Genomic DNA, 26463 nt, shown 5'->3' with positions numbered 1-26463 from the left:
GAGTGACCATTTGCACCTGATGGCTCTGTTACTGGTTCTGTGGTGTGACGGTGAGCACTCTGGACTCTGAATGCAGCAATTGGAGTTCAGAACTCGGTGAAGGATTGTTGTTTTTTGCTCAAGCCGATGATGGGTTTTCTGAAGAGCATTTCATTTTAAATTCTCAGAACGTGGAAATATAAACATTGAGGAAATTTCAGCAAATTCCACCGCAATCAATTGCAGATGTTGCAGCGAAAGACTCTCCAGGCATCATTGCATCAGCCCCAGAGAACGATTGCTCAAGAATACAAAGCGCTGAGAGGCAGGGAAGCCACAGTGTGCATGGGGTCCACCGAAAGGAGACATTCACACAGTTATTTGTCCCAATTTAAACAAAAAGAGATCGGAGGCGAGAGGCCAGAGTGCGAACCGTTACACCATGGAATCGACAGCATTCTGACCGAAGACACTAGATTTTTCTCCCAAAACACACACACACGTATCTCGTCTCTCTCTCCCTCAGACACACACACACACACACACACACATTTGCTCAATAATTCGCAGACTCCAGTCGAATTGTTATTGTGTGACACCAACTGCTTCTTCCTTTCAACAGAGGAGTTAAAGAGTTGTCGAAAAGATGAAGGACACTGACATTGCAGGCATCTGGCGCCAGAGGCTCAGCAATGTGGGTTGTAATCGCAGTTCGTACTTCGTGAGAAAATTAAGCGAAACGCCCTTCAGCAAATCAATCACCAGCATTTGGCAAAGAACGGCGAAGCCCCGCCGAGATTTGATCTCGGATCGCTGGATTCAGAGTCCAGAGTGCTCACTGTTACACCACGGAACCCACCACACGACAGCAGCTTGGAAATGGTCGCTCAATACTTGTGCCAATTTGAACAGGAGGGAGAAATATCAGTCCCATTACACAATCCCGTCAATTACCCACAACAATTCATATTTACATTGCCCTGGCTGGTTCCTCCTGGAAAAATGGGTAAACTACCTTCAACTGCATTAAATTTCACTGTAGCTCACCACATTCGAAGAGCAATGTTAGCATCGAACTGATATCAGCCTTACTGGGATAAATGTACTGAACAACATCAGCTTATCACAGCTCTGTTTCCCTCACAATGGAAGCCAGTGTGAAAATATGAACAATTTCAAATCTTAACAGACAGGAAGGAGTTTGTGCCTGCGGATAATTGGTACTGTGCACATTGCTGCAATCAGTGTCTGGGAGAATAAGGCAAATGAGATCCTGGTGGTCCAGCTTTCAGGGTCGCAGACTGCCTTCGATCTATTAACATTTAATATTTTTTATAAACAGACCAGCGCTTTGTCCAAAGCAGCTCTGCCAGAATCAGTGGAGTGAGATTTGCAGTTTTGCTTCCGAGTGGAAAATGTCACATAGAGAACAGGTCAAGAACAAGCACAGAAAGTGAACGGCACTGATAGACTGCAAAGCGCTGCCGATAGAGATGGTGATACAAGGTAAATTCTGGGTGGCAATGGGTCAGATTTAATCGTTTGCATTGAGAGAAATATCACTCATTTCGGGATAAAATTCTCGGGCGAAATGACAAGGAAACTACTCACTGAATGAAAGACTAATCAATTTGACTTCTACTGATTGCAAAGAGTTTTCATTCAGAAAGCCGTAACTGTGAGATTAGCAAAGCGGGATGGAGAAGGACTCAGTTTGAGTGGTGACACTGCCAGAGGAATGGAGAGCTGGAGTTCAAACAGAAAAGCAGCAAAGATTCAAAATAATGGGAAGCAACCAATGTTGCCCTTGTCCATTATTCCTTGTGCCAGTTAATCCATCCTGTCTTGCTCGCTATCGCCGACTTTCCCTTTCATATTCTTTACTCAGAGATTCCCGTGTTAAATGCTGTTAAAAAAAAACTCAACAGCTCAATTAATGTTTCATGAGACACGAGAATAATTCTGAAATCTGAATCACTTTGAAATGAAATCATTTGGAAATGTTTCGGCCCGATCTTGAACTGGGGATTTTCTGCGTGTGAAACGAACGTGAGAACCACTACACGACATAGCCATGTGCGCATTTGAAGCAGTTCCGGTTTACTGGTGGAGCAACTAAACTCTCCGCCAAGCCAATCAGTTGCTCACTTTAATCAAAAGGGAAAATCTCAATGGGTCTGGCAGCATCTGTGAGGAGAGAAAAGAGCTAACGTTTCGAGTTTAGATGACCCTTTGTTAAAGCCTTAACGCAGGACCGGGAATCGAAACCGGGCCACGGTGGTGAAAGGGCCGAATCTTAACGACTGGACCATCAGGGAGGTTGATGCATGTTCCTTAAAACATTAATTTATCCATGAACCATCTGTCTTCTATTTTTATTTCAGACTTTTTATTCACCCAAAACAAGTTTCTCCTTGAAATTGTCATGTTTAGATCGAACACAAGTGAGTGCATCAGCCAATGAGCAGAGCGATTCCTGTTCGCTGGAACATGAAATCGACAGTGAGGTGAAATAGTCCCGCACGCTGCTCATGTGGCACTTTCAATTTCCAAAAGCCACCAACCTCATCACTGTGGCTTCTGTGAAACTTGCAAGGTAACACACGGCAGGCATTAATCACGGAGAGCAACTGACACAAGTCATTTGCTAAACACTATCATGTCGCTTCTCTTCCTGTTTCTGTCGCTGCTTCTCATCCAGCTCCCTCTAGCCGTCCAGCTCTCAGGGTCAATTAGCTGCTTGATACAGACACAGACAGTTGGTGACAACGAGTTTTACCTGGAAAGCAGGGGCAGGGAGTGTAAGACACACAGCATTGAGAGGAGATGGTGTTTAGAAATGACAGTATAAAGAGACACAGATATATCATCTTCCTGATCCTCCCAGTTACTGATTACAGGAATGCACATAGTGCCAATTATCCACTGTCACCCTCTACTTCCAGCTTTCAGCACGGAGTTAAGTTTTGAAGTGTTTGAAGTCTTGCTACCGTTGTTCAGGGTTTTGTTGAGACCACATTTGGAATAGTGTGTGCAGTTTGGGTCTCCACATTTCAGACAGAATGAAAGCAAAAATAATGAGGATGCTGGAAACTAAATCAAAAACAGCAAATGCCGCAAAATAACAACAGGTTTGCCAGCATCTGTGGAGAGAGGATAACGTCAACGTTTTGAATGACGATGACACTTCGTCAGTGTAGGCTAAACATTTATCGGAGTCGGTACAGCGAAGCTTCACTAGATTCTTCTCTGGGATGAGGGTGTATCCCTCAACGTCAGGGACCCGTGTTCAATTCCGGTCTCGTGTGACTGTTTGTGTGAAGTTTGCACGTTTTCCCCTTGTCTGTGTGCATTTACTTCTGGCTCCGCTTTCCTCCCACGGTCCAAAGATGTGTGGGTTCGGTGGATTGGCCATGCTAAATTGCCTCTCAGTATCAGAGGGACGAGCAAGGTGAATGTGCGGTTTGACGGGGATATAGTGTTGTTGGGATTGTTATTGGCATAGGCTTGGTGTACTGCAGGGATTCTCTGATTCTACGAGTTTGAAGGGTGGATGCTGAGATAATATTCTCCTTGGTCCGGGAATCTAAAACACGGGATACAATCTCACGATAAGGCGCTGATGATTTAGGTCTGAGGTGAGGAGAAATTGAATCACTCAAACGAGAGCGAATCTTCGGAATTCTCTACGCCAGAGGCTTGTAGATGTTCCATCATTGAACACATTTCAGTCTGGGTTCGGCAGATTTCTGATCTATCCAACAATGACTGGGAACAGGAATATGGAATTGGAACAAATGCTCAGCCACAAATTACTGCTTCTATTCTAATTGTTAAACTTAACAGTATAATGGATGCATGTATATGTTATATATTTGAAATCAATAGTCATTAAATAACGTTGGCAACACCACAGCGGGTAACACTTCAGAGATAATTTTTATGAACGTCCACGGATCCATTGCCAACTGTTTGCGTTTGAATGCTGATGTGAGAAAACACTAAGAGCTCCGTCCCTGTGTGGTCTCGAACCACAAACCTTTCGGTTAACATCCGAACGCGCTGACGAATTGCACCACAGAGACTGAGACAGCAACTTTGCACGATATTCTAAACCAGGGTGTCAATGACTTCAATTATATTTCTACTGAACCTGTTCCAGAACTACAGCACGACCGTTTACAATCCTATATAAGTCTCTTTGGTTATTTTGATCCCGTAGTATTGCTGTGATGTAGCGGTTATTCCCTTTCTCCTATGGACATGCAGGTAAAATGAATCCATGTCTCTTATTACAAGAATTCAACGGGAGAGAAGGGAACTGGCCACCAGAAGCCCAAGGAACCAATACTTTCCATTCAAACATCAATAACACCATTCACAGCTGCACCCCCATCCAAATATTGTGATCCATTTCCGTCAGAATTTGTTCCAAGATTAAATATTTACTGTTTTTTTCCCCTCATTTTGAAATGAGATTCGCTTCAATATACAACACAAATGGAATTGCAAACCTGACGGACAAACAGTGGGAAACAAGTCACTGGGTAACACAAATCCCTTGGTGCTGATTTCCAGATTCACAACACTCAGCTTTTCACTCAAATGGAGGAATTTATCACTGAAAAGTTTTGGAAAGTTGGTCTGAATATTGTTTGTGGCTCACTCGTGTATTGTGTAAATGCCGCTCGAAGGTTCAGTGGGCGGGGTTTAAGCTGCCTTTGTTTTCCTGAACCTGTGCTTGGTGTATTGGGAGGTTTGAACCAACTCAGATATTTTGTCCCAGAGATGTGCAGTAACCCACAGGTTGAAGCTGCAGTCGTCGCCGTCTGCGGCAGCGAATGGGTGAATGGAGAGTGCGGTGTGAAATCCTGCTGCGTGTCCTTGTCTCACTCACTGTGGATATGTGGAAGAGAGAATCATTGATGGGGTTGTTTCGCCGACTGAAATGTGCTTTTCATAAAAAATCATAGAAACCTTACTGTACAGAAAGAGGCCATTCGGCCCATCGAGTCTGCACCGACCTCAATCCCACCCAGGCCCTACCCCCATATATTTTACCCGCTAACCCCTGTAATCTACGCATCCCACGACACGAAGGGGCAATTTTAGCACGGCCAATCAGCCTAACCCGCACATCTTTTGACAGTGGGAGGAAACAGGAGCACCCGGAGGAAACCCACGCAGACACGAGAAGGATGTGCAAACTCCACACAGACAGTGACCCAAGCCGGGAATCGAACCCAGGTCGCTGGAGCTATGAAGCAGCAGTGTTAACCACTGTGCTACCGTGCCGCCCTTTTGTGTGGCTGTGAACGGAGGTGTCGCTGGTGGAGCCATTAATAATATGACGCAAAACAAAAAAAGGTGCTGCTCCAGTGGCGCAATCGGTTAGCGTGTGGTATTTATACAGCAGTACAGCCAGCGGGCGATGCCGAGGTTGTGAGTTCGAACCTCACCCGAGGCAAGTGTTTTAGGTGAGAAGTTGGCCACGCGGTATCATCGCTCGTCCAGCGAAGATTCTGGGGGACCGCCACTGCAGCTGGTGGAATTTGAATACAATAAAGGCGATTGGAAGTGAGCATGCAACCAGTGTCCATTGACCGATGATTCTCTGATGTCCGTGAGGGAAGGAAATCTGCTGTTCTTCGTTGGTCTGGCTGATACGTGACTCCAGAACCACAGCAAAGTGTTTGCATCTCAACTTGGGACGGGCAAATAAATACTGGTCGGCGACGCTTATGTTCCACGAACGAACGAAAGAAAGAGTCTGAACATGCAGGTTTGAGAGAAGCTTTCTGAACCGTCAGAGTTGGAAACGGGAGTCTATAGAGGGATGGGGAAATGTAAAATACTGTATTCGGTTAATTTTCAACAGTAAATTATTGATCCTCACTCTGAGTTTAAAACAACGTACAGGTGCATCTGCAGTCGCTGCTTTCTGCTGTTAGCGGGTGATTGGAGAGTGCGGGGTAAAATCTTGATGCGTGTCCCTATCTCACTCACTGTGAAGCTGGAGAATAGTTTCCCCGTCTGAAATGTGGGTTCGAGCAGTGACGGATTAACTACCACCCGGACCCCTACGCTGAGCTTTAGTACGGCCCCCTGACCTTGCCCCCTGCCCCCTGTCCCACCTTCGTTGAATGGAATAAAGTGACGTTAAATGACGTCAGATAACTTATATCGTTGTACTATGTATAATGTACTACATGTGTAATATCATAAAATTGTATGAATCAATTACAGCCCTTTTATTCATTTATTTTTCATTTTCTTTACATTTGTACTTTAAAAAACTTCCATGTTTTTTGGTTTACAAAAGTGTCGATAACAGCATGTAAATCAACAGATCGAAGCATGTCTGATTCAATGTGCATGAGTGCCAGATGACTAAGTTTCTCATCGCTCATTGTTGAGCGCAAATAGATTTTGATCCTCTTCAGTGCCGAAAATGAACGCTCACCTGAACAGTTAGTGATCATTAAAGACAGATAAATTCTAAAGCAAATGTATGTATTTGGAAACACCTCGTGCAGCCGATCTCTTGCCAGAGCTCGATACATCCCAGTGACAGTGACATCATCATCGGATTGTCTTTGAATGTACTTCTGAAAGTGGACGTGCTCTTCCACAAAGGCCAAGTCAAAGTCGTCTGGATAAACTTGTATGAGGGAATTCGCTGCATTTTTAAGTGCGTCGACATCAATATTGCAAATACGAGAAAGAAATCCAAATCGGTTGGACACAGATCTATATGCTTCAGTGCGTTTTTTAAGCTCTGCTGATAATTTGTCTAAGATCGGTAAGTACACATTAATTTTGAAACTCTGGCGAGGTGAAAAATCTGCTGCCTGTGCTTTGCAGTCATATCTTGTTATCCTGGTACTAACTTATCGTTTCCTTTGCGTTTCTTCTTTGTAAACTGATGTCGCAGTCTTTGCAATGCCTTCTTGCTCAAAGTTCTCAAATGAGTCATTGATCCGGAGGTCTGAGATATAGGCCTCCAAAGACTGCAAAATCTCACGCCTTCGTTAAGATATATTTCTGGGTTTTGTAAATTCAAGCTAGTTTTGTGGAATCGCTTCAAAATTGTTGCCCAAACGCTGAGAAGTATTCCATACTCCAGAGGTTCCATCTTGCTCACAAGACCTCTCGCTTCTTGTCGCGTGTTTGACTTTTCATCTGGATTGTCAGCAATGCTTTGCAGTGGTGATTTCACTTTCTCGTATCCCTGATCGAGGGCGGCCGTAGCACTTGCGTGAGCAGACCACCGAGTATCACTAAGTCTCTTCACAACTGCAAGATTCTTTCCAAGCTCACCCACAAGTATTTCCCACCGGTGGGTTGAAGCACTGAAGAAATTGTACAACTGTTCAACAAAATCAAAAAAAGCAGTAGCTTTCGGAACACAATCCACTGCTGAATGACCGACAAGGTTCAACGAGTGAGCAAAGCAAGGAATATAGTCAGCTACTATATTTCTCTCCTGTATTTTAGCTTGAAGACCAGTACACTTGCCACTCGTGTTGCAGGCGTTGTCGCACGATTGACCTCTGCAGTTCTCTAAGTCTATTTTTTCTGTTTCTAAAAACATCAGAATACTCTCGGCAAGTTGTTCACCACTGTGACCTCTGCAATTCAGAAATTTGACGAATCTTTCAATTGGACCACTCTCACGCACATATCGAAAAATGCAAGACAGCCGATCTGCGTGTGAAATATCAGGGGATGAATCCACAGATATTGAAAAATATTTGGCTTCTTTGCGTTCCGAAATAATTTTCTCTGACACCTTTTGTCCAAGTATTTAAATCAGCTCATCGCATACTGTGGATGAAAAGTAGGAAACAGAGCCTTTACCCTTATTTCATTCATTTCAATATGAGTTGCCAAAAAAAGGATCGAATTGCGCTAACAATTCTAGTGTCCCTAGAAAACTGCCATTGTTTGGTGATCCACTGCACTCGTTGTGTCCCCTAAAGGCTAATCCCCGCTCAGCAAGAAATTTAATTGTAGCAACAACCCTTTCCAGAAGTGCTTTCATGTAATCACGTTCTGACTGGTATTGTGGAGTAATCAAGCTGTTTACACATTCAATACCTCGAGACCTTGTAGTGAGGGTAATGGTCGCATCCCAATGGACTTGGCTGTTTTCATGACTTTCTAATCTTTGACTTGCATTTTTCCAGTCAGTGAAGCCATGCTTCGAAAAAGCATGGTCTTCACTTGAAAACAGTTTGCAGTTAAAACAGAATGCCTTACCTGTGCTTGGAGAATAGCACAGCCACCTTCTCCTGATTTTCTCGCCATTTGTAAAGGAGCAGTAAAACATGGATTTACTAAAGTAACGTTTCTGTTTAGCGTCATATTTGATAGATTTCACAACACTGGCATTCATGTTCCAACAGGCTTCGCTCCCAGTCTTTAACCAGTATAGGTGATGTCTTCTGTAATTTTGTCAGGCGGCAGGTCACGTGCCCAAATCACTCTCCATCGACTTCGACGACTTGTCTGCGATTTCTTCATCATCGGATCCGGAATGAACTTCACGTTGCGAATCTTCGCCTACTTTTCCATCGTCCACATCACCGTCCACATCATCAAGTACTGCTTCATTTGCTGGCTTAAAAACTTGTCAAGCTTGCATGTATTCCTTCGTAGACTTTCTTGTACTCTCTTTGTCTCTTTCCTTTTTTGTGCTCTGCTTTTATGTTTGTATTCAACAGTAGCCATTTTGCAGGGGAAAAAACTGTCAACAATACAAAATACTCGTATGAACAGAGAGCTTTAGGTCCACATTTTCATTGCTAACGCCAACTCGTGATGTAATAACTTCGTCATTGTAAACACAAACTCGCGGCTGCAGTACGATGTCCTAAAAGCATTACTTCTAAATGTTTATATGTTTGGAGCCTAATTTAGAAAACGAAATAGTATTTGTAATATTCCAGGTATGAAAAAAAGTATATGCAAAAGTACTGGAATATCATCCAAAATACTCACGAGTACACTCAATTAAACCTTTGAAGGGTAGAGCGACATGAATGTCGTCCATCGTATTCAGTGTAAGGCGACATAAATGTCGTTTCTCGGTAGGCTGACTTTGTCATGTCTGCAGTGATTGGTCAAACATGATTAACGAACAGCTCTTGTTCCAATCAGATGCCTTCTTTCTTCAGCTTCATGATGATGTCATACACGTGTTATGAATGCATTATGATAATGAATTAGGACTCTTTGTCTGGTGAGTGGTGACAGCGAGTCATTTGTCGCGTTGTAAACAACAATGGCGGCGCGCAAACAAAGTCTGTTTTGACGTTTTCACAGGCGGTAAATGCGCTCAACAACAGTTTTGATGTTGGATTATGCAGTGATGAGAGTGGGAGTGATTTAGATGCCGAGGATTTTGATGTTGATGTTGGTGAATTATCAGATGATTATCGTGAATTTGATGATACGTTGATAGCACTGGAGGCAGTGGTGACAGTCATCGTGCTGTGGTGTGGGGCTAATACTATGTTAGGGTGAATGTTGAAAAAAGTACTATATGTAACTAAATATGCACTAAAATAAGTATGTATACATGTTATAGCATAAAAGTAAACTCTTTGTTGCATTTATTTTGTATTTATTTGCATGTAGTACAAGTCCGGGGTGAAGATCCTCTATTAATAGGTATTTGTAATATTAATTCACCCACGGGGTACAGTTATGAAACTTTATTCACCCTTAAAAGGGTTAAACCAATTTTGTTTTGCTCTCGGGCCCCCCTCCCTTCCGGGCCCCGAGGCTTAAGCCTACTCAGCCTAATGGTTAATCCGCCACTGTCTTCGAGCCACTGTTATTAACGGAGGTGGTGCTGCACGAGCCTTTAATAATCTGAGACAAATCAACAGCAATCAGCCGGAATGTGCAGGTTTGAGGGAAGCTTTCTGAACCGTCAGAGCTCGAAACGGAGTCAGTGAATGATATTCTGTCGGGTTTGAATGTGCACTGTGAAGGGGAAGGCTCAATGTAACACAGTGTAAGACACAGTATTCTGTTGATATTCAACAGTAAACGTGAATTATTGCTCTTTTCCTCGCTCTGGGGTTAAAAAAACGTTTTCGAAACGCGAACCTTTCGTGTGTATGTGAATGTGACGGTCACTACACTACAAATGCGATGTTGTATAATCCTGGGACCAGCTGGGATGTCGAACCGTGCAGTCTGATTGTACTTCAGATCCATGTTTTATCTGTTTCTGAAGTGTGGTGTTTAATACTTTCACCTAACGTGCGAAAGGTTCCCTGTTTGAAATAGGACAACAACAGTCTTCAAACTTACCCATCTCTCAGTGTCAGGAAAAGATACCTCAGCCCCATCCGTTTGTTCTTAAGCATTGACAGAAAACATTATCTCACATTTACTCTTACCCAAGTATTAGATGCTATTCTGCAAAATGTTCAGTTATGTCGACAGAGACAAGAATTGGCACAAATTTAAATTTATGATTCAAATGTTAGATCAATTTCTCTGCCGCATCAATAAGGGTTTCAGCCGAATTGGACTTCCACAACACAGGTTCTGAAGTTCAATCAGACTGCACGGTTTGCCCTTCTAGACCATTCGTTTTTCTCCTGAGAGGACTTTGTGTACTGAATGTTACCACATTCAGTTTATATTTGCAGAGGTCCCAGTTGGTCAACGGGGTATCAACATTATTAAAACTCAGTGTTCTGATTTTTCCGAATTCAATTTTATTGTTGAATGCGAACGGAACTGGGTATCAATCAAAATATTGAATATTTTTATCTTCACCTTTTCTGAGAAAACACACACAGCAAAATCGCCAGTGCTTTCTGCTGGCAGGGGGTATTTGGACAGTACCGGGGGGCGGGGGCTGCTGGAATATTGCTGCTCTCCCCTGTCTCATTCGCTGTAGAATGAGGAAGAGAGAATAATTACTGGGGATGTTAGAATGGAATAATTGAATGGATTTCTACTGGGTTCGAAGCAGACACAATTTAAGGCTAATCGTCGCAGAACACCCATTGCAGACACATGCATGTCACCGGGAACCAGCTCTCCTATAATAGGTGCTGTCTCCCTTCAAGCCTTTCGGTGACTTGTCTGTAAACAAACATTCGGACTGTCCCGAAGCTGATATTAGGTTTGAATTCCTGATGCGCTGTAACGAGAATACTTTCAATATCTCCCATCAGTTAATTTCACTGCTAACGTCAAATTCAATGTTCCAGTATCATTCAGAAGGGAAAGACCCCTTTACTGTCTCTGCTCAGTCAGACAGTCCACTCTTTGGGAACAGGAATCTTCTGTGATTCCTGTTCCCAAAGAGTTTCTAAAAATTCACAACTTTGGCAACCATAATAATATATATCTTTGAAGCAATATAAGTTTGCAATCGATGTTAATATGATATTTCTGTTTCGATATTTATTCTTTTAGTTACATTTCCTCAATGTGGTTACTGGCCACGGTTGTGAGTCTGGACTTCGCCCCGACGCTGAACCCAACACGGTATTTCACTGCCCTCTGGTGGGGGTGAAATGGAACTACAAAGTGCAGCTTGCTCCCACTTGTGAGTCTTCGGGACTCAAGTTCTTGTTCAGCAATTTCCGATCTTGAATTCTGCTACGATTTTGTTTATACCCTTTATTCAAATTTTAGACTGCACCTGGGTGAAGAATCTTTTTTGTTATGAGTCCATCTCCCACAGACAAATAGAATCCTTTCCCAGATATGCTATCGCCCAGCCGCTGTGCTCAGCAGTTCAGACAGAAGAAGCGGTGAATTTGCAATATATCGATAACACGACATTTTGCTCCCTGAAAAGGGGAACATTCTAAACAAATCAATTCGGTCGCTTTCTAAGCAAAATAAACCAAATTAGTCTGTTAATCCCTGGCGCTATTCTGATTTATAACTCCCCCAATTTCTCCGACGACTTGGTGTTCTCTCGACTTCGTTGTCTCCAGGATTTGAACAGAGACCTCGAGCAATGATTTCCGCAGATTTCGCATCGTTTTCCCAAATGCCTATCAACAGTAACAAAGTCAGTATCTAAAGAGCTCCAATTTAGATATCTGAGCTGCATTTTTGTCTTGGCATATGTTATAGTAAACCTTGAATCAACTCATCAGGAAAATCCGAACGTGCATTGAAAACGATAGACGGTGCCAAATTCAAGCCCCAGCGTCATAAATTAAATCTGTATGTATGGTAGGCTTGTGATGACACAGAAGAGTCACCCCCCCCCCTCACCACCCCCCCCCCCATCCCACCCCCACACGCACACACACATACTGCAATCAGCTGAACAGAGCCCGTGTTCCCTCTCTCCTTCTTAATCTCTGACTCGTCCCATTCCGATTTACTGAGGGGGATTCAGTTAGAGACGTTTCTGATCATACTGGTGACGCTCTTGCATCGTAACTACTGGAAAACGGTCATCAAGCCGGATAAACATATTGATACATACAGATGGCAACTTAAGTAACAATCCGAAATATTCATAGAATAGAGAATCATAGAATCCCTACAGTTAACCGGTAAGTTCACAAGTTTCACATCTTTACCACACATTGCATTAACACATCGAGAACAATGGATTGATCGCAGCTCAGTAAATGAACCCTATCCACTTTGCCTCCACACACCTTGTGACGAACACTGGAGTTTAAATTCGACGGACAGTTGTTTTAGATTCCCCTTCAAATTGCAGAAAACACAGACAGGGAACTGATCCCGATAGACGGTGCCAAATGTGCGTTCGTGAGAGTTTATTACCTCATTCAAACTCCTTCTCGGTACAGTCCCTGAGCTGTGGGAAATATGTTACACTTTTAGTGGCGCTGATTTGTTTATCGGGCTGTGATTCAGAGCAAAAAGCGGATTCTGTGAGTTAAAAGTAATTGATTGTCAGCGTTTGATTTGACGATCCTCTGGATTCTTACAGGACATTGTGGAGGAGACTCTGTTACACAGACAACGGCTGGAAGGAGATGATGTTCAGTTGTTCTGTAACTTTACAGATACAGCCAGCAACCCCGACCTATTTTGGTACCGTCAGTATTCCAGCGGACCCATGGAGTTTCTGCTGCAGAGGAATAGATACAGCTGAAAAACAGAGAGATTTCCAGGGGACCGATTCTCTGCCGAGTTTGATTTGTTGAAGAGCACTATCCCGCTGAAAGTGTCTAAAACAAAACTGAGAGACTCCGGGGTGTATTACTGTGCACTGATCCCACAGAGGCATAGAGCTGCGCTGAACCTCCACAAAAACTCTCACAGCGTCACTCAGTACACCAATTTGGGAAGTTGATTGAATGATAGTTGAGTATTTATATGACGCCTTTCTTGATGTGCCACAGTGTGTTCACTGTCACTGTGTTAATGGACTGGACAAGGCACAGCAGCCAAGTTGACCCCCGCATTATCCTTCAAACAACACCATTTTAATGAATAACATGTTTTAGGACGTTTATTGTTGGGTAGTTACTGACTAGAGCAATTCCACAGCTTTTCATAGAAATAGTGTCCTTGAGATCGATAACCCCCTTCCGAAAGGGCAGTCGGTGCCCCCGATTTAACATCTTATTCGAAATCTAAGACCTCTCATAATTCACCATTACCCTAGGACTGCACTGCCGCGTATGAATGGATCCTGGGTCTGGAGTCTCTGGAGAACGACTGGAATTTTGAAAACGTCTGATTCATAGGCGATAGAACGAACAACTGAACCTCGCCTGACAATTGGTGTTTGTAGATTAACACTTGTACTGCTAATTCTGAGACACTTTCACCGTTTTGACAATGAATGTATAGTTTATATTTACATGTGCAGATAGATTAGTGTAATGAATGGCCTCCTTCTGCACTGTAGAATCCTATGATTCTATGATTCTATGGGCGTTGTGGATCTCTATCTGAGAGCGTTGTCACACTGAGCCTCATAGTGGAGTGAAGAGATTTGCGAGTCCCATAATTTTCTGGATACTTTGAGTTTGTGATCAATAGTAACCAAAGTCTTTCGGCATGGAAAGAACTAATGCCCCTCCCCACATCTCATTCTCTCTCTCACTCTCTTTAAACACACACATACGCATACATACACACACACAGACAGACAAAAACACACTGTTTTCTGATCAACGCTATTAATTAGAAACATTGGCTGAATATTTTCGACCAACTAACTTGTGGTATTGGACCATGGAGTACAATGGTTTATACAGGTCACTCTCTAACTCACCTGTGCTATATCGTTGGCAACTTAGAAACATAGAGATCAGAAGCAGCGGTAGGCCATTCGGCCCACAGACCAGTTGCATTATTCATTTTGAACACGGATGATCATCAAATTTAATATCCTGAACCCCTTTCCCCTATATCCCAAGATCCCTTCAGACTTAGAACCATAGAACCATAGAAAATTACAGCTCAGAAACAGGCCTTTTGGCCCTTCTTGTCTGTGCCGAACCATTTTATGCCTAGTCCGACTGACCTGCACTTGGACCATATCCCTCCACACCCCTCTCACTTCTGGAGCAATATCTAATTTCTTCGTGAAAACAGACAAAGTTATAGAAAAATAAAAAGCAGAAATTTATCAGCAGTTGCTTGTCCGATATATACTGTCGTTCACAGTGCAATGTCACATCGCAAAATTATTTCCTGTAATTTATGGCTGACACCTGTGAAAGCGGTGAACTGTAGTTTCATGCAGTTTTGTTCAAACATAATGTCTTGTAGAGCCACCTATTGGAATGTTCTCTGTAAACACATTTAGTCTCCAATATTGCATCATGATGTTACTGAAATGTTATTATGCCAGTTAATAACGGATTTTACTGCTTTCATGTTATTATTCCTGCTGCTTATGGCTTTCTCGTTGTTTTGTTTTTGTCACATTTCCTACTTAATATTAATTACAATATTATTTTTCCTCGTTTGCTGGCATTCCAACGTAACTAGTAGAGTACATATTGCTGTGTATGAATATATGGACGTCGCTTAATCGACTCATAGATCAACAACTGATGAGTTTGGATTATCGTGTCTCCCGTTTTCCCGAACGTTCAGAGTGTCGAAAATCTAATTTCTCCACGTCTCGCTGCTTCAAAGTGTCAGAGACCCTGGTTCCTTCCCGGCCTTGCCTGACTGTCAGTGTGGAGTTTGCACGTTCTCCCGGTGTCTGCGTGGGTTTCCTCCAGGTGCTCATGTTTCCTTCCACAGTCTTTCATCAGAATGGCTCGGACATTACACTAAAGAAAGAGAATCGTCAGGGTTTAAAATAAAGATGAAATTTGCTCTCTTGTATGCGTTCATTGCAGTACAATAGTAACAATATGTGCAAGAATAAAGCGACATAATCGTGCAGCAACGCCGTTCAGAACGTTGAGATTTCGATGGTTTTCCCGTAATTGGCCAGTTAGCTCAGATCACCACCAAAAGGAGCTGCCTCACCAAGGTAGTGGGTTTACTGCAGCGGGTACGGGAACAATAGCATTGAGGTTCTGCTGCTGGTCTAGTATTCCAGTGAGGCAAGCAGCTCTCCGAAATCAATGATGGATATGGATCAATACCGCGATAACACCTCCAGTGTTTTCCGTTCAGGGAATTGCTTGCAAACGATGAAAATTAGAATAAAGAGGAATTTTCCATCAAACAGCCCACATCCAGCGCCACAGAAAGAGAGAATTGGGGCTTGCTGTCCTTTGTAATATTGTCCTGTTTGTATTAACAGTTCATAATCCATGTTACAAGTTGAATTTATTGAGAGGCAGTGGGAATGCCTTTGCTGGTTTTTGTACGGGCTAGGCGGCACGGTAGCACAGTGGTTAGCACTGCTGCTTCACAGCTCCAGGGACCTGGGTTCGATTCGCGGCTCGGGTCACTGTCTGTGTGGAGTTTGCACGTTCTCCTCGTGTCTGCGTGGGTTTCATCCGGGTGCTCCGGTTTCCTCCCACAGTCCAAAGATGTGCGAGTTAGGTTGATTGACCATGCTAACATTGCCCCTTAGTGTCCTGAGATGCGTAGGTTAGAGGGATTAGCGGGTAAAATATGTAGGGATACGGGGGTAGGGCCTGGGTGGGATTGTGGTCGGTGCAGGCTCTTTCTGCAATGTAGGGTTCTATGATTCTATGAACTGTGCCTCTGCAAATGTGCGGGGATCAGCGCACAGTGATACATGGCAGAGTCAGAGACACAGACCCCGGTGATATTTAACAGAGCTGTTCTCTTGTTTTTGTCCAAATCAGCAGAAAACAGGTCAGGGATATCTAGAGACTTATCCCCCTATCTGTTGCCGTAACTCCTCAGTAAATATCTCGGAGCTTCTCCGGGATAGTGGATGTACCAGAAGAGAGTTGGAGCAGAGTATTTTGTTGTGTAACTGCAGTTTAATATTACTACCTGTCCTTCCTGAACAGTTAATTCAAGCGGCTCCTGGGAGACTAGATATTGGCACTGGTTCCTGCAACAACATATGGAATGTGTGAGAAACCGGTGAGTAAATATAATCCGTGAAACACACACTGAGGATTTGAGTTCAGACTCACCGGGCAGCATGTCCATTATTATCAAGAAAGCACACAGGGAACACATGGTTCGTGATTGGACATGAACATGTTTCAGATGTGCTGGTGCTTCTAGTCTTATATCTAAAAATAAACTCAGATCAGAGGCATCTTGCAATTATTGCGAAATTGTTCCTCAGTGCCGCGATTGGCTTGTCTCCCTGAGATGGTGTCAGCTGTTGCCCAATCATCTAAATGTTTTATACGGCTGAACCACACCAATCACATTCCACCCCTGGTTGCTTTTACCTGGCGTTCTCTCTCTTCCTCGGTTTCACTTTGTCACTCATTCTGTCTCTACCTCGGTTGAACTTGCCTTCCTTCGAACTCTTTCCTGAGGAAGATCATTCTCTCTAATGAAAGTGAAAGATCAAATAAATGTTTTTAAATCAGGTATTATTAAGGGGCATGAGCATAAATGAAAGGTTACTGTCTTAATTACACTGGGCGAACGTTGATACCCAACTTCATGTCGAGATGCAGTTCCAGTGGGACTGCTCTTGTACCGTTAAGGTACTTAATTAACCCAGTCAATATTTTGTACCCAGAAAATGTGAAACAACTGAGTGTGCCTATGACATTATTTCACTTTAAAAACGTGTCCCCTGACAGCGAGGCATCTGATACAGAAAGGTTAAGTGTACAAATAGATGATGGCATTCACTTGGAAGATCTGTGGGTTGTGTGAATGGCATCGCAAAATGGTTGGATTTGATCCAGAAGTAATCTGACCGCCAAAAGTCAAATTTCTCGACAGTGGCAATCATTGACCTCAGTGAGGGAAAACCATTCAGATGAGGCACAATGTCACGTTCACTATCTGTGCATTTTTTATGAAATTCAACTCCATGTGCTTTCCTGACACCAAACTCTTGACTATCGACCTGTGGCAGCATTTGTATGAGGCCCAATAGACCCTCGCTCATTGTGGTTCTCAGTGCACAATAATACACGGCGCTGTCTGTCATCCTCAAATCTTTCATGGACAAGTGAAAAGTGTTTTGTGCTTGCATGTGATTCCCGCTGAAGAGCTCAAGGCCGGGGGCCGTCTTCTTGTACCCGTAACTATCGGCTCTGAGCAGATACTGAGGAGCTTGGAGTGAAGACTGCCGATACCAGAACAGGCCATATACTCTAGCTAACCTCTGTACAGGGTAACTGCAGGGTATTGCTGAACCTTCACCCCCTGTTGCTTCAACTCTTGGTTCTGATTGGGACACTGAATCTCAATTACTCATCTCTGAATATAAACAATAGAAGTCATGTTGTGGAGATGACGGCTTTGGACTGGGGTGAACACGGTAAGAAGTCTCACAGCACCAGGTTAAAGTCCAACAGGTTTATTTGGTAGCAAATACCATAAGCTGTCGGAGCACTGCTCCTTCGTCAGATGGAGTGGAAATGTGCTCTCAAACAGTGCAAACAGACAAAATCAAGTTGCAGAATACTGATTAGAATGCGAATCCTACAGCCAGCCAGGTCTTAAAGGTACAGACAATGTGGGTAGAGGGAACATTAAACACAGGTTAAAGAAATGTGTATTGCCTCCAGACAGAACAGCTAGTGAGATTCTACAAGCCCAGGAAGCAAGCTGTGGGGTTTACTGATAATGTGACATAAATCCAACATCCCGGTTTAGGCCGTCCTCATGTGTGCGGAACTTGGCTATCAGTTTCTGTTCAGCAACTCTGCGCTGTCGTGTGTCGTGAAGGCCGCCTTGGAGAACGCTTACCTGAAGATCCAAGGCTGAATGCCCGTGACTGCTGAAGTGCTCCCCACAGGAAGAGAACAGTCTTGCCTGGTGATTGTCGAGTGGTGTTCATTCATCCGTTGTCGTCGTGTCTGCATGGTTTCCCCAATGTACCATGCCTCGGGACATCCTTTCCTGCAGCGTATCAGGTAGACAATGTTGGCCGAGTTGCAGGTACTGTGTACCTGGTAGATGGTGTTCTCACGTGAGATGATGGCATCCATGTCGATGATCCGGCACGTCTTGCAGAGGTTACTGTGGCAGGGTTGTGTGGTGTCGTGGTCACTGTTCTCCTGAAGGCTGGGTAGTATGAGGTTGCGTGGTTGTTTGAAGGCAAGAAGTGGGGGTGTCGGGATGGCGTTGGCGAGATGTTCGTCTTCATCAATGAAATGTTGAAGGCTCCGGAGGAGATGCCGTAGCTTCTCCGCTCTGGGGAAGTACTGGACGACGAAGGATTCGCATTCTAATCAGTATTCTGCAACTTGATTTTGTCTGTTTGCACTGTTTGAGAGCACATTTCCACTCCATCTGACGAAGGAGCAGTGCTCCGAAAGCTTGTGGTATTTGCTGCCAAATAAACCTGTTGGACTTTAACCTGGTGTTGTGAGACTTCTTACCGTATAAACAATAGACACAGGATGGATTAGAAGTAGGATGAAGATGATAATCACGCAGAGACAGGAAGGGCGAATTGCACAAAGATCGCAATACTTTTTAGGAAGTTTGATTGACTTTTAACCAGGGTAAAAAGCAAAATGAAGAACATTTTCACTACCATGATTCCACTACCATTAGCTCCTGAAACAGAAACAGCGATAATTGTGTGTACCTGACCTGGAATGCGAGAATTTGAAAGAGCCAGGAGAATATAATGCGATTGGCTGGGGTTTATTTTCCCCGCCCATTTTGATACCTGCAAATCAATCACTTTCGACAGAAGGGGCCGTGATGTATTGTACACGGCATTCCAAATGTTATCCTATCAATGTCCTGTACAAATGAAGCATCGCCTGCCTATTTTTGTTATAAAATCCCTCACAAAATTGAGAACGGTATGATTTTAATTAATTGTTGTACATGTAGACTAGTCCCCTGTGATTCATGAACTACGAGATCCAGGTCTCTATGTGCCTCAGAGTTCTGCAATCTCTCATCATTTAGATTGCTAACTTTATTTTTTATTCTTCCTGACAGTTGCACATTTGCCCACACGATATTCCATTTACTGGAGCTTCTCTCACTCACTTAATGTGTCCATTTCGCTTTATAGTCCCCTGGCTTTCTCTTTACAGTTTATTTTCTTATCTACCTTTGTGACATCAGCGAATTTAGTCCCTGCATGCAAGTAATTTATATGAGAAGAAAAAAGTTGATTCCCCAACACTGAGCTCTGTGGCACACTGCTCATCACCTCCTGCTATCCTGAAAAAGACTAATTAATTCCAATTCTCTGTGTTCTGTTAGCCAACTTCGATTCATGCTGATTTCGTACCCCGTTACTCCATGAGATTTAATTCATGTAAGAATCTTCGATATGGCACCTTATTAAAAGCCTTCTGGAAATCTAAGTACATTATATCCCTTCATCCACAGCACATGTGACTCCTTCAAGGAACTCCAATAAATTGTTTTCATGTGATTTTCCTTTCACAAAATCATGTTGACTCTGCCTAATTACCTTGAACGGTGCCCTGCTATAACATCATTAATAATCTCTTCGACTGTTTTTCCTCCGACAGATATAATGCTAATTGTACTACGGCGTAACTCGCTATTCAAAAAAAAAGTTACATTTGCGATCTTCCACTCCAATAGATTTTTCACCGAAACTCGAGAGTTTTGGGAACTTGAAAACAATCAACAATCTGATCAGCGACTACTTTAAGAACCTGCCACTGAGGGCCATTCAGACCCCAGAATTTGTCAGCCCATAGACCCAAAGATTTGCTCAATACCATTTGCTGCTTACACTGACTTTCCTGAGTTCTTCCCTCCCTTTCATTTCCTGATTTACAGCTATTTCTGGGATGTTACTTGTGCCCACTCTAGTGAAGCCCAATGTAAATACCTGTTTTAGTAATCCGCCACAGCCCAACTATCCATTACCGATTTCCCAGATGTACTTTTTATTGGACCATCGCTCACGTTGTTAACTCTATTCTTTCCTAAATCTCGATAGAAATTCTTACTTTTCATACTTAAGTTAATGGCTAGCTGCCGCTGGTACTCCAGTGTTTTTCTCCCTTTTCTATAATTTTGCCATTCTTTTACGTGCTTTATAACTTTTCCAATCTTCTGATATGCTACTCATCTTTGCACAAGTTTGATTTTTTCTTCAATTTAATGGTGTCTTTACTTTCTAAGATGCCATCTGAGATTAGGTCCCCATCTGAATTTTCCTTTCTAATTGGAATGTATCTGTTTTGTGTTCTGAAGTGTCTATTCAAATGTCTTTCATTGAACCTCTATTGATTTATCCTTTAAAGACATTTTACTGTTCTCTCTCGCGAGCTCCACTTTCATGCCCCCATAGTAACCCATATTTATGTTTAAAATAATAGTCTTTTCTCCCTCAAACTAAATGCAAAATTCAATCTTATTATTATGAACGCTGCTACCAAGCAGTGCCTTCACCAAAAGTTTCAATGAATCCCATCCCGTTGTACAATACCAAGTCTAGTATAACGTACACACTGGTTGGCTGCAAAACGTGTAATTCTATGAAACTACCCAGAAAACATATCTATTATGTCCTCTTCTATGCTACGTTTACCCATCTGATTTTTGCTTTCAATATGTAGATTAAAATCATCCATGATTAGTGCCGTACCATTCCGACAAGCACCCATTATCTCTTGCTTTATCATCTGTCCTACCATATAGCTGCAGTTAGGGCCCACAAGTGACTTCTTACTTTTATCATTTCTTACCTCAACCCAAACTGCTTCCATATCATGCTTTCCTGTTCTTAGGTCATTCCTCTCTAAAGTGCTAATGTCATCATTAATTGTCAGAAACACACAACATAGAGAAAAAAAATATTGTAGAAGTCGGGAGACATTTGGAGCACAATGGACATCGGGGGCAGTCCATTCTTGGTTTTGACTCAATGGTCACAGTCACTACGTTGTGAGACCTGAAATAAAAATCGAAAATGCTGGATAAACTCAGCAGGTCTGGAACTTTCTGTAGAGATAGACAGAATTAACCTTTAAGATATAAATGATCTGTTTATAGAACTGAGGAAAGGTAAAAAAAAACTACATAGTAAGAGATGGGGCAGAATAAAATAACATGGATAGGTCGGCACCAAAGAAATATGGCAGTTTTATCCTGAACATAAGAGAAAGAGGAGTGTTAATGGTTCCATGGAGGGACGAAGAATGTTAATAGTTGCAAAAGGTCAGATATTGGAATGATGGAACTGAACAAACAGTGACAGGTGGTCAAATGGGTGGATGTTGTCTCTTGTGTTGGGGCAGGCCATGAGAGCGGAAAAACAACTAACAGCAATCTACAAATGTGGGGTGGGGGGGGCGGTACAAATGTGGGGGGGGGGGGGGGGAGCGGGGTGGTAAAATTAATAGGGATGGGGGGGAGGGGTTACTATCCATAGTTCTTGAATTCAACGTTGTATCCAGCAGCCTGTAATGTTCTGAAAGGGAATATGAAGTTTTGTTATTCAAATCATTTGGGCATCAGCAAAGCACTACAGTAGGTCTACGAAGGGCATGTGAGCATGAGGTGAATTATCTGACATGTTTCCCTGTTAATATTATACTCGGCCCTCGCTCATTTACAGAACGATCATTTGCTCCTGAGAAGCTGGATGCTAATTAATTCTATCGACTGCATTTGTACTTCACTCTGCCCTGTCTCCGATGTACGAGGACAATATTTATTTATATATTCCATGTATTCTATAACGCCTTGGTGCTGCTCGCATTTCATGAGGTTTTGTCTCAGTTATTATTACACCAACAATTTATATTTCTATTTAATGTCGATACTGTCTTCATTTTCACTGCACTTGGTGCTATTAGTTCTAAACCACGTCTCGGCAATTACTTGCCCCAACGATATATCAATTTATACACAGCAGGACATGCGTCAATTGTTCCTTCACTAGAAATTCTAAATTCATTCTTGATCATTTGAAGGCACTTTCAACAGGTGTGGTTTATCAGAACAACCGAAGTGGTGTGGTGTTTCCACAGAGCGCAGTATTTGCAAGCGATGGGTTCCACCTCATACATCCCCCCATATTCGCGAATAGTTATTTCAAATAGTTGCATCGTAAATCTGTTCAAATATTTGTACAGCAATAGAGCACTAAACACCAGAAAGTTACCAAGTAAGCCAAACACATTAACTCATCCACCAACTATAACCACATCATGGTGGGATGGGAAGAGATGGTTTTTCCATTAGAGATGGGACCTCAGTTCAGTATACAAAACATGGGTTCTGATTGATGGAGATGCTAGGACATGGTGTGAGCCGAGGAGGGACGGTAAATTTGTGGACAGCAATTCACAAACATCGGCAATGCATTCATCTCCCTTACAAATGTAACAAATGAAATATATGAGATCATCCTTTAATCTGTTTGTTCTCTGACCTGTTAATAAAGTGGATGTTGTAACTTAACTGTCCCTCTGGAGGCTCTCACCTGGTATAAAGGAGAGTGTATTTTGCTCTTGCGCAGATAGTGTGCGCAACTTGCAGAATTCAATTAGTTTCTGAAAGGCGATGCATGGGCCAGCGAATGGACCATTTTATGCTATTTATTATCCGATGCTCGCTGCTATTGGTGTCCCAGGTAAGAAAGGAATCCCCGTTAAATTATTCATTTGTACGGTGGTGAAAAGGCCTCATTGTATTTTCGTGTGTTCGGGTGCATTGCTTCCATTTGCATTATGGTGTGTGGCAATACGCAGTTCAGTATGTTGCACTTCACACTTTTTGAACAACTGTTTATTAGAATGCAGGAATATGAATTATAACTGTAACATTGTACACACGCTATATTATTCAACAGTTCTACTGAACCAGAGAAATGTACATCAAGCAGAATTACGAAATGTTTGGTCAAAGAGGTACGTTAATTCAATAAATCGTAGATAAGGTAAGAGAGAGGAAAAATGAGAATTTGAAGATGGGAATTCCAGGCAAAAGAGTGTAGGCAGCTAAAATGATCACTGAAAGCGATGGATCGTTAATGTCTGGAATTGACAAGAGGGCAGATTTAGATGTACGATAGCCTCTCAGATTGCTTTAGGGCTGCAGCATATTACAAGGATAGGGAGTGGCGAGGCTGACGAGGCTAACGACTTAATGGATCATTGTGGAGGGAATACTGAAACTGAGCTGTAACTAGGCAATTGTCCAAAATAGATCAGCAAGCGTAGTGATGATGGCTGAATGGGTGTGGCATGAGTATAAGCATTGGGAACAAATCTTTTGGGTCGGTTAGAGTTCACTGAGGCTGCAGGAACCTATTCCTATGGTCGTGAGCCGAGATATAATAAAGGATTTTAATCGAAGTTACGCTAAGGCACAGGCGACACCATGGACTGTATTAGAAAGTAAATGTAAGTTGCGTTCGTGCTTATTTTTATTTATTGGTCACAAAGTAGACCTACATTAACACAACAACGAAGTTATTGTGAAAATCCCCAGTCCCCATACTCTGGCGCCTGTTTTGATACACAGAGGAAGCATTTGGCATGGCCAATGCACCCAAGCAGCACATCTTTCGGATTGAGCGAGGGAGCCAGAGCACCCAGAGCAAACCACGCAGCCACGGGGAGAACGTGCAGACTCCACACAGACAGTGACTCAAGCCTGGAATCAAACCCAGGTCCCTGACGCTGTGAGGTAGCAGTACTAACCACTGTGCCACCTGCCACTTATGGTCAACTTAGGAATGTGGCATCTGCAATTTCAGCCCACTGTCAAAACATCGATATTGGAAACAGTTTCCAGCCTCAGATGATGGTTAGCCACAAGAATTGAATCAGTTGTCAGAGAGTGGTGTTTGTGACAGGGACTGATTAGTATATTCTATGAATTGACAAATGTTTGATCCAGCAGTGGCTGTGGAACAAGTAGCAATGGCTTTGGAATAATTGAAATCTGGAGGTGGCAAATAGACGGATCAGGAGGGTTTCAGCAACTGATTGGATCAGGGAGTAGTTGTTTTTTGCTGTCCACTTGGTAACGTCTTTCTCCTTTTATTCTCTTACAGCTAACTTGGTGGCGATCATCATCCTATCCCGTGGACGGTGTGGACTCTCCCAGTGCATCACTTACTATCCAGTGGCGATAGCGGTGACTGATTTTCTTGTCATGGTTACTGCTGTTATCCTCAACCGGATAGGTGGCATTTATTTTCGGTACAGTGTCCTATCTACCACCCCCGGATGCGCTGTCAGCACTGTGCTGGTGTATGCAACCCGGGATGGTTCAGTCTGGCTGACAGTGGCTTTCACCTTAGACCGTTACGTGGCCATCTGCTGTCAGAGACTAAAGGCCAGATACTGCACTGAGAAAACAGCATTGCTGGTTATAGGACTTGTCTGTACTCTAAGCTACGTGAAGAACATTCCTTTCTATTTCACCTATCAGCCCTTGTACATACTGGACGGGGTACCCTGGTTCTGTGATATTATGTCCAGCTATTACTCTTTGCCCACCTGGCAGGCCTATGACTGGCTGGACCATATATTAACGCCCTTTCTCCCATTCCTCCTCATTCTGATTCTCAACGCCCTAACCGTGAAGCACATTTTAGTGGCCAGCAGAGCCCGCAGGAGGCTCCGGAGCGCCGAGAATCATGGAGATGCAGAGATGGCAAACCGCAAGAGATCCATTGTGTTGCTGTTCACTATCTCGCTCAGTTTCCTCCTCCTGTGGGTCACATACGTCGGACATTTCCTCTACGTGCGGATTACGGGTGAGGCCTACTTCACCGGCCTGGATTTCAATGACCCGCACTTCATGCTTCAAGAAACTACAAACATGCTGCAGTTACTCAGTTCCTGCAACAATACCTTTATCTATGCAGTATCCCAAACCAAGTTCCGAAATGAACTGAAGAAGGTTCTGCTTTTTCCCTTCTCCATTTTCACCAGTTGTTTTAAGTTGCACGGTATTGTATGATCCAGTTAATGGCTAGTAATGGTTTGTTTACAGAAGTCAAGTTTGAACCTTTACTTGTTTATTAACAGGATACCGTCACAATATTTCCCGTTCTTACACAAAGAAAATAAACGTTGCCATGTAAAGTCAGAAACATAAAGCCATTTACAACACCAACCTCGGACAGCAGCATTCAGAATTAACATGTGGTATATGAGGAGTAACAAAATAAATGTTATCTACTAAACAATATTGCATATTAAATGGCAGATGGGAACAAGGCAGATCCCATGGGTTTTCCGTGATTTCAGATGGATGGTAACAGAGAGAACAGAACAGGGAGAGAGGGTCCCTGGGGTTATGCTCAGTGTCAGGGGGAATGGATCTGATCAGGGAGAAATGCATACTAGAAAGAGAAGGCAGTGGGAGATGTTTAATGGTTATGATAATCTCAAATTACTCTATATCAGGCTTGGTTCGACAACAAATCGATTCAACTCCAGGTGTTTAATCAACCTCTTTATTTCATTATTTAACGACGTCGGGTCAGTCTTCCTTAATGATGCAGGCTAACAAAGCCTGCAGTCCTCAGGGGATACTGAACACACCTCTTTGTTTTGGTACAATACAAATACTTTTTTTCATAGCACATGCAAGCGACCCGATAGCCTACCAGCTATAGCCCCAATATACTTGTTACCAATCAGAGGATAATATTATTTCGTGCACTCCTCGTGCGAGTCACATTCTGTGCACGTATGCTGCAACACAGAACACTTGTGTGATAACAAGTGATCGCAGCTGCATTCAGCTTATCTTCGGCAGTTGTCTGCAGAACAAGGCTATACCATCACATGACCTCACCCAACTGCCAGGAGCCAGGCAATAGTTTATACTCACTTATACTATAATACTGTAAGCATTAGATTATTAATAGTTTCTACAATTAAGGAAGACATCACTATCCAAGTATCACTACACATATATCCACATCCACATTCCCCACTTTTA

At 43.0% G+C, this 26463-nt stretch overlaps 1 protein-coding gene across 1 annotated transcript; it reads left to right on the top strand.

Annotated features, from left to right (window-relative positions):
- The first annotated feature begins 23061 nt into the window (after positions 1-23061).
- Positions 23062-25473, top strand: LOC144480886 (putative G-protein coupled receptor 139). Its single transcript, XM_078200518.1, has 2 exons — positions 23062-23131; positions 24560-25473. Exons 1-2 carry the CDS (start codon positions 23062-23064, stop codon positions 25471-25473), a joined length of 984 nt encoding a protein of 327 aa, XP_078056644.1.
- The last annotated feature ends 990 nt before the right edge of the window (positions 25474-26463 follow it).

Source organism: Mustelus asterias, chromosome 30 (genome assembly GCF_964213995.1).
Source record: "Mustelus asterias chromosome 30, sMusAst1.hap1.1, whole genome shotgun sequence".
Lineage (NCBI taxonomy): Eukaryota > Metazoa > Chordata > Chondrichthyes > Carcharhiniformes > Triakidae > Mustelus > Mustelus asterias.
The sequence above is the reverse complement of the archived record's forward strand: the minus strand, read 5'-3'. Positions and strand labels throughout refer to the sequence as shown.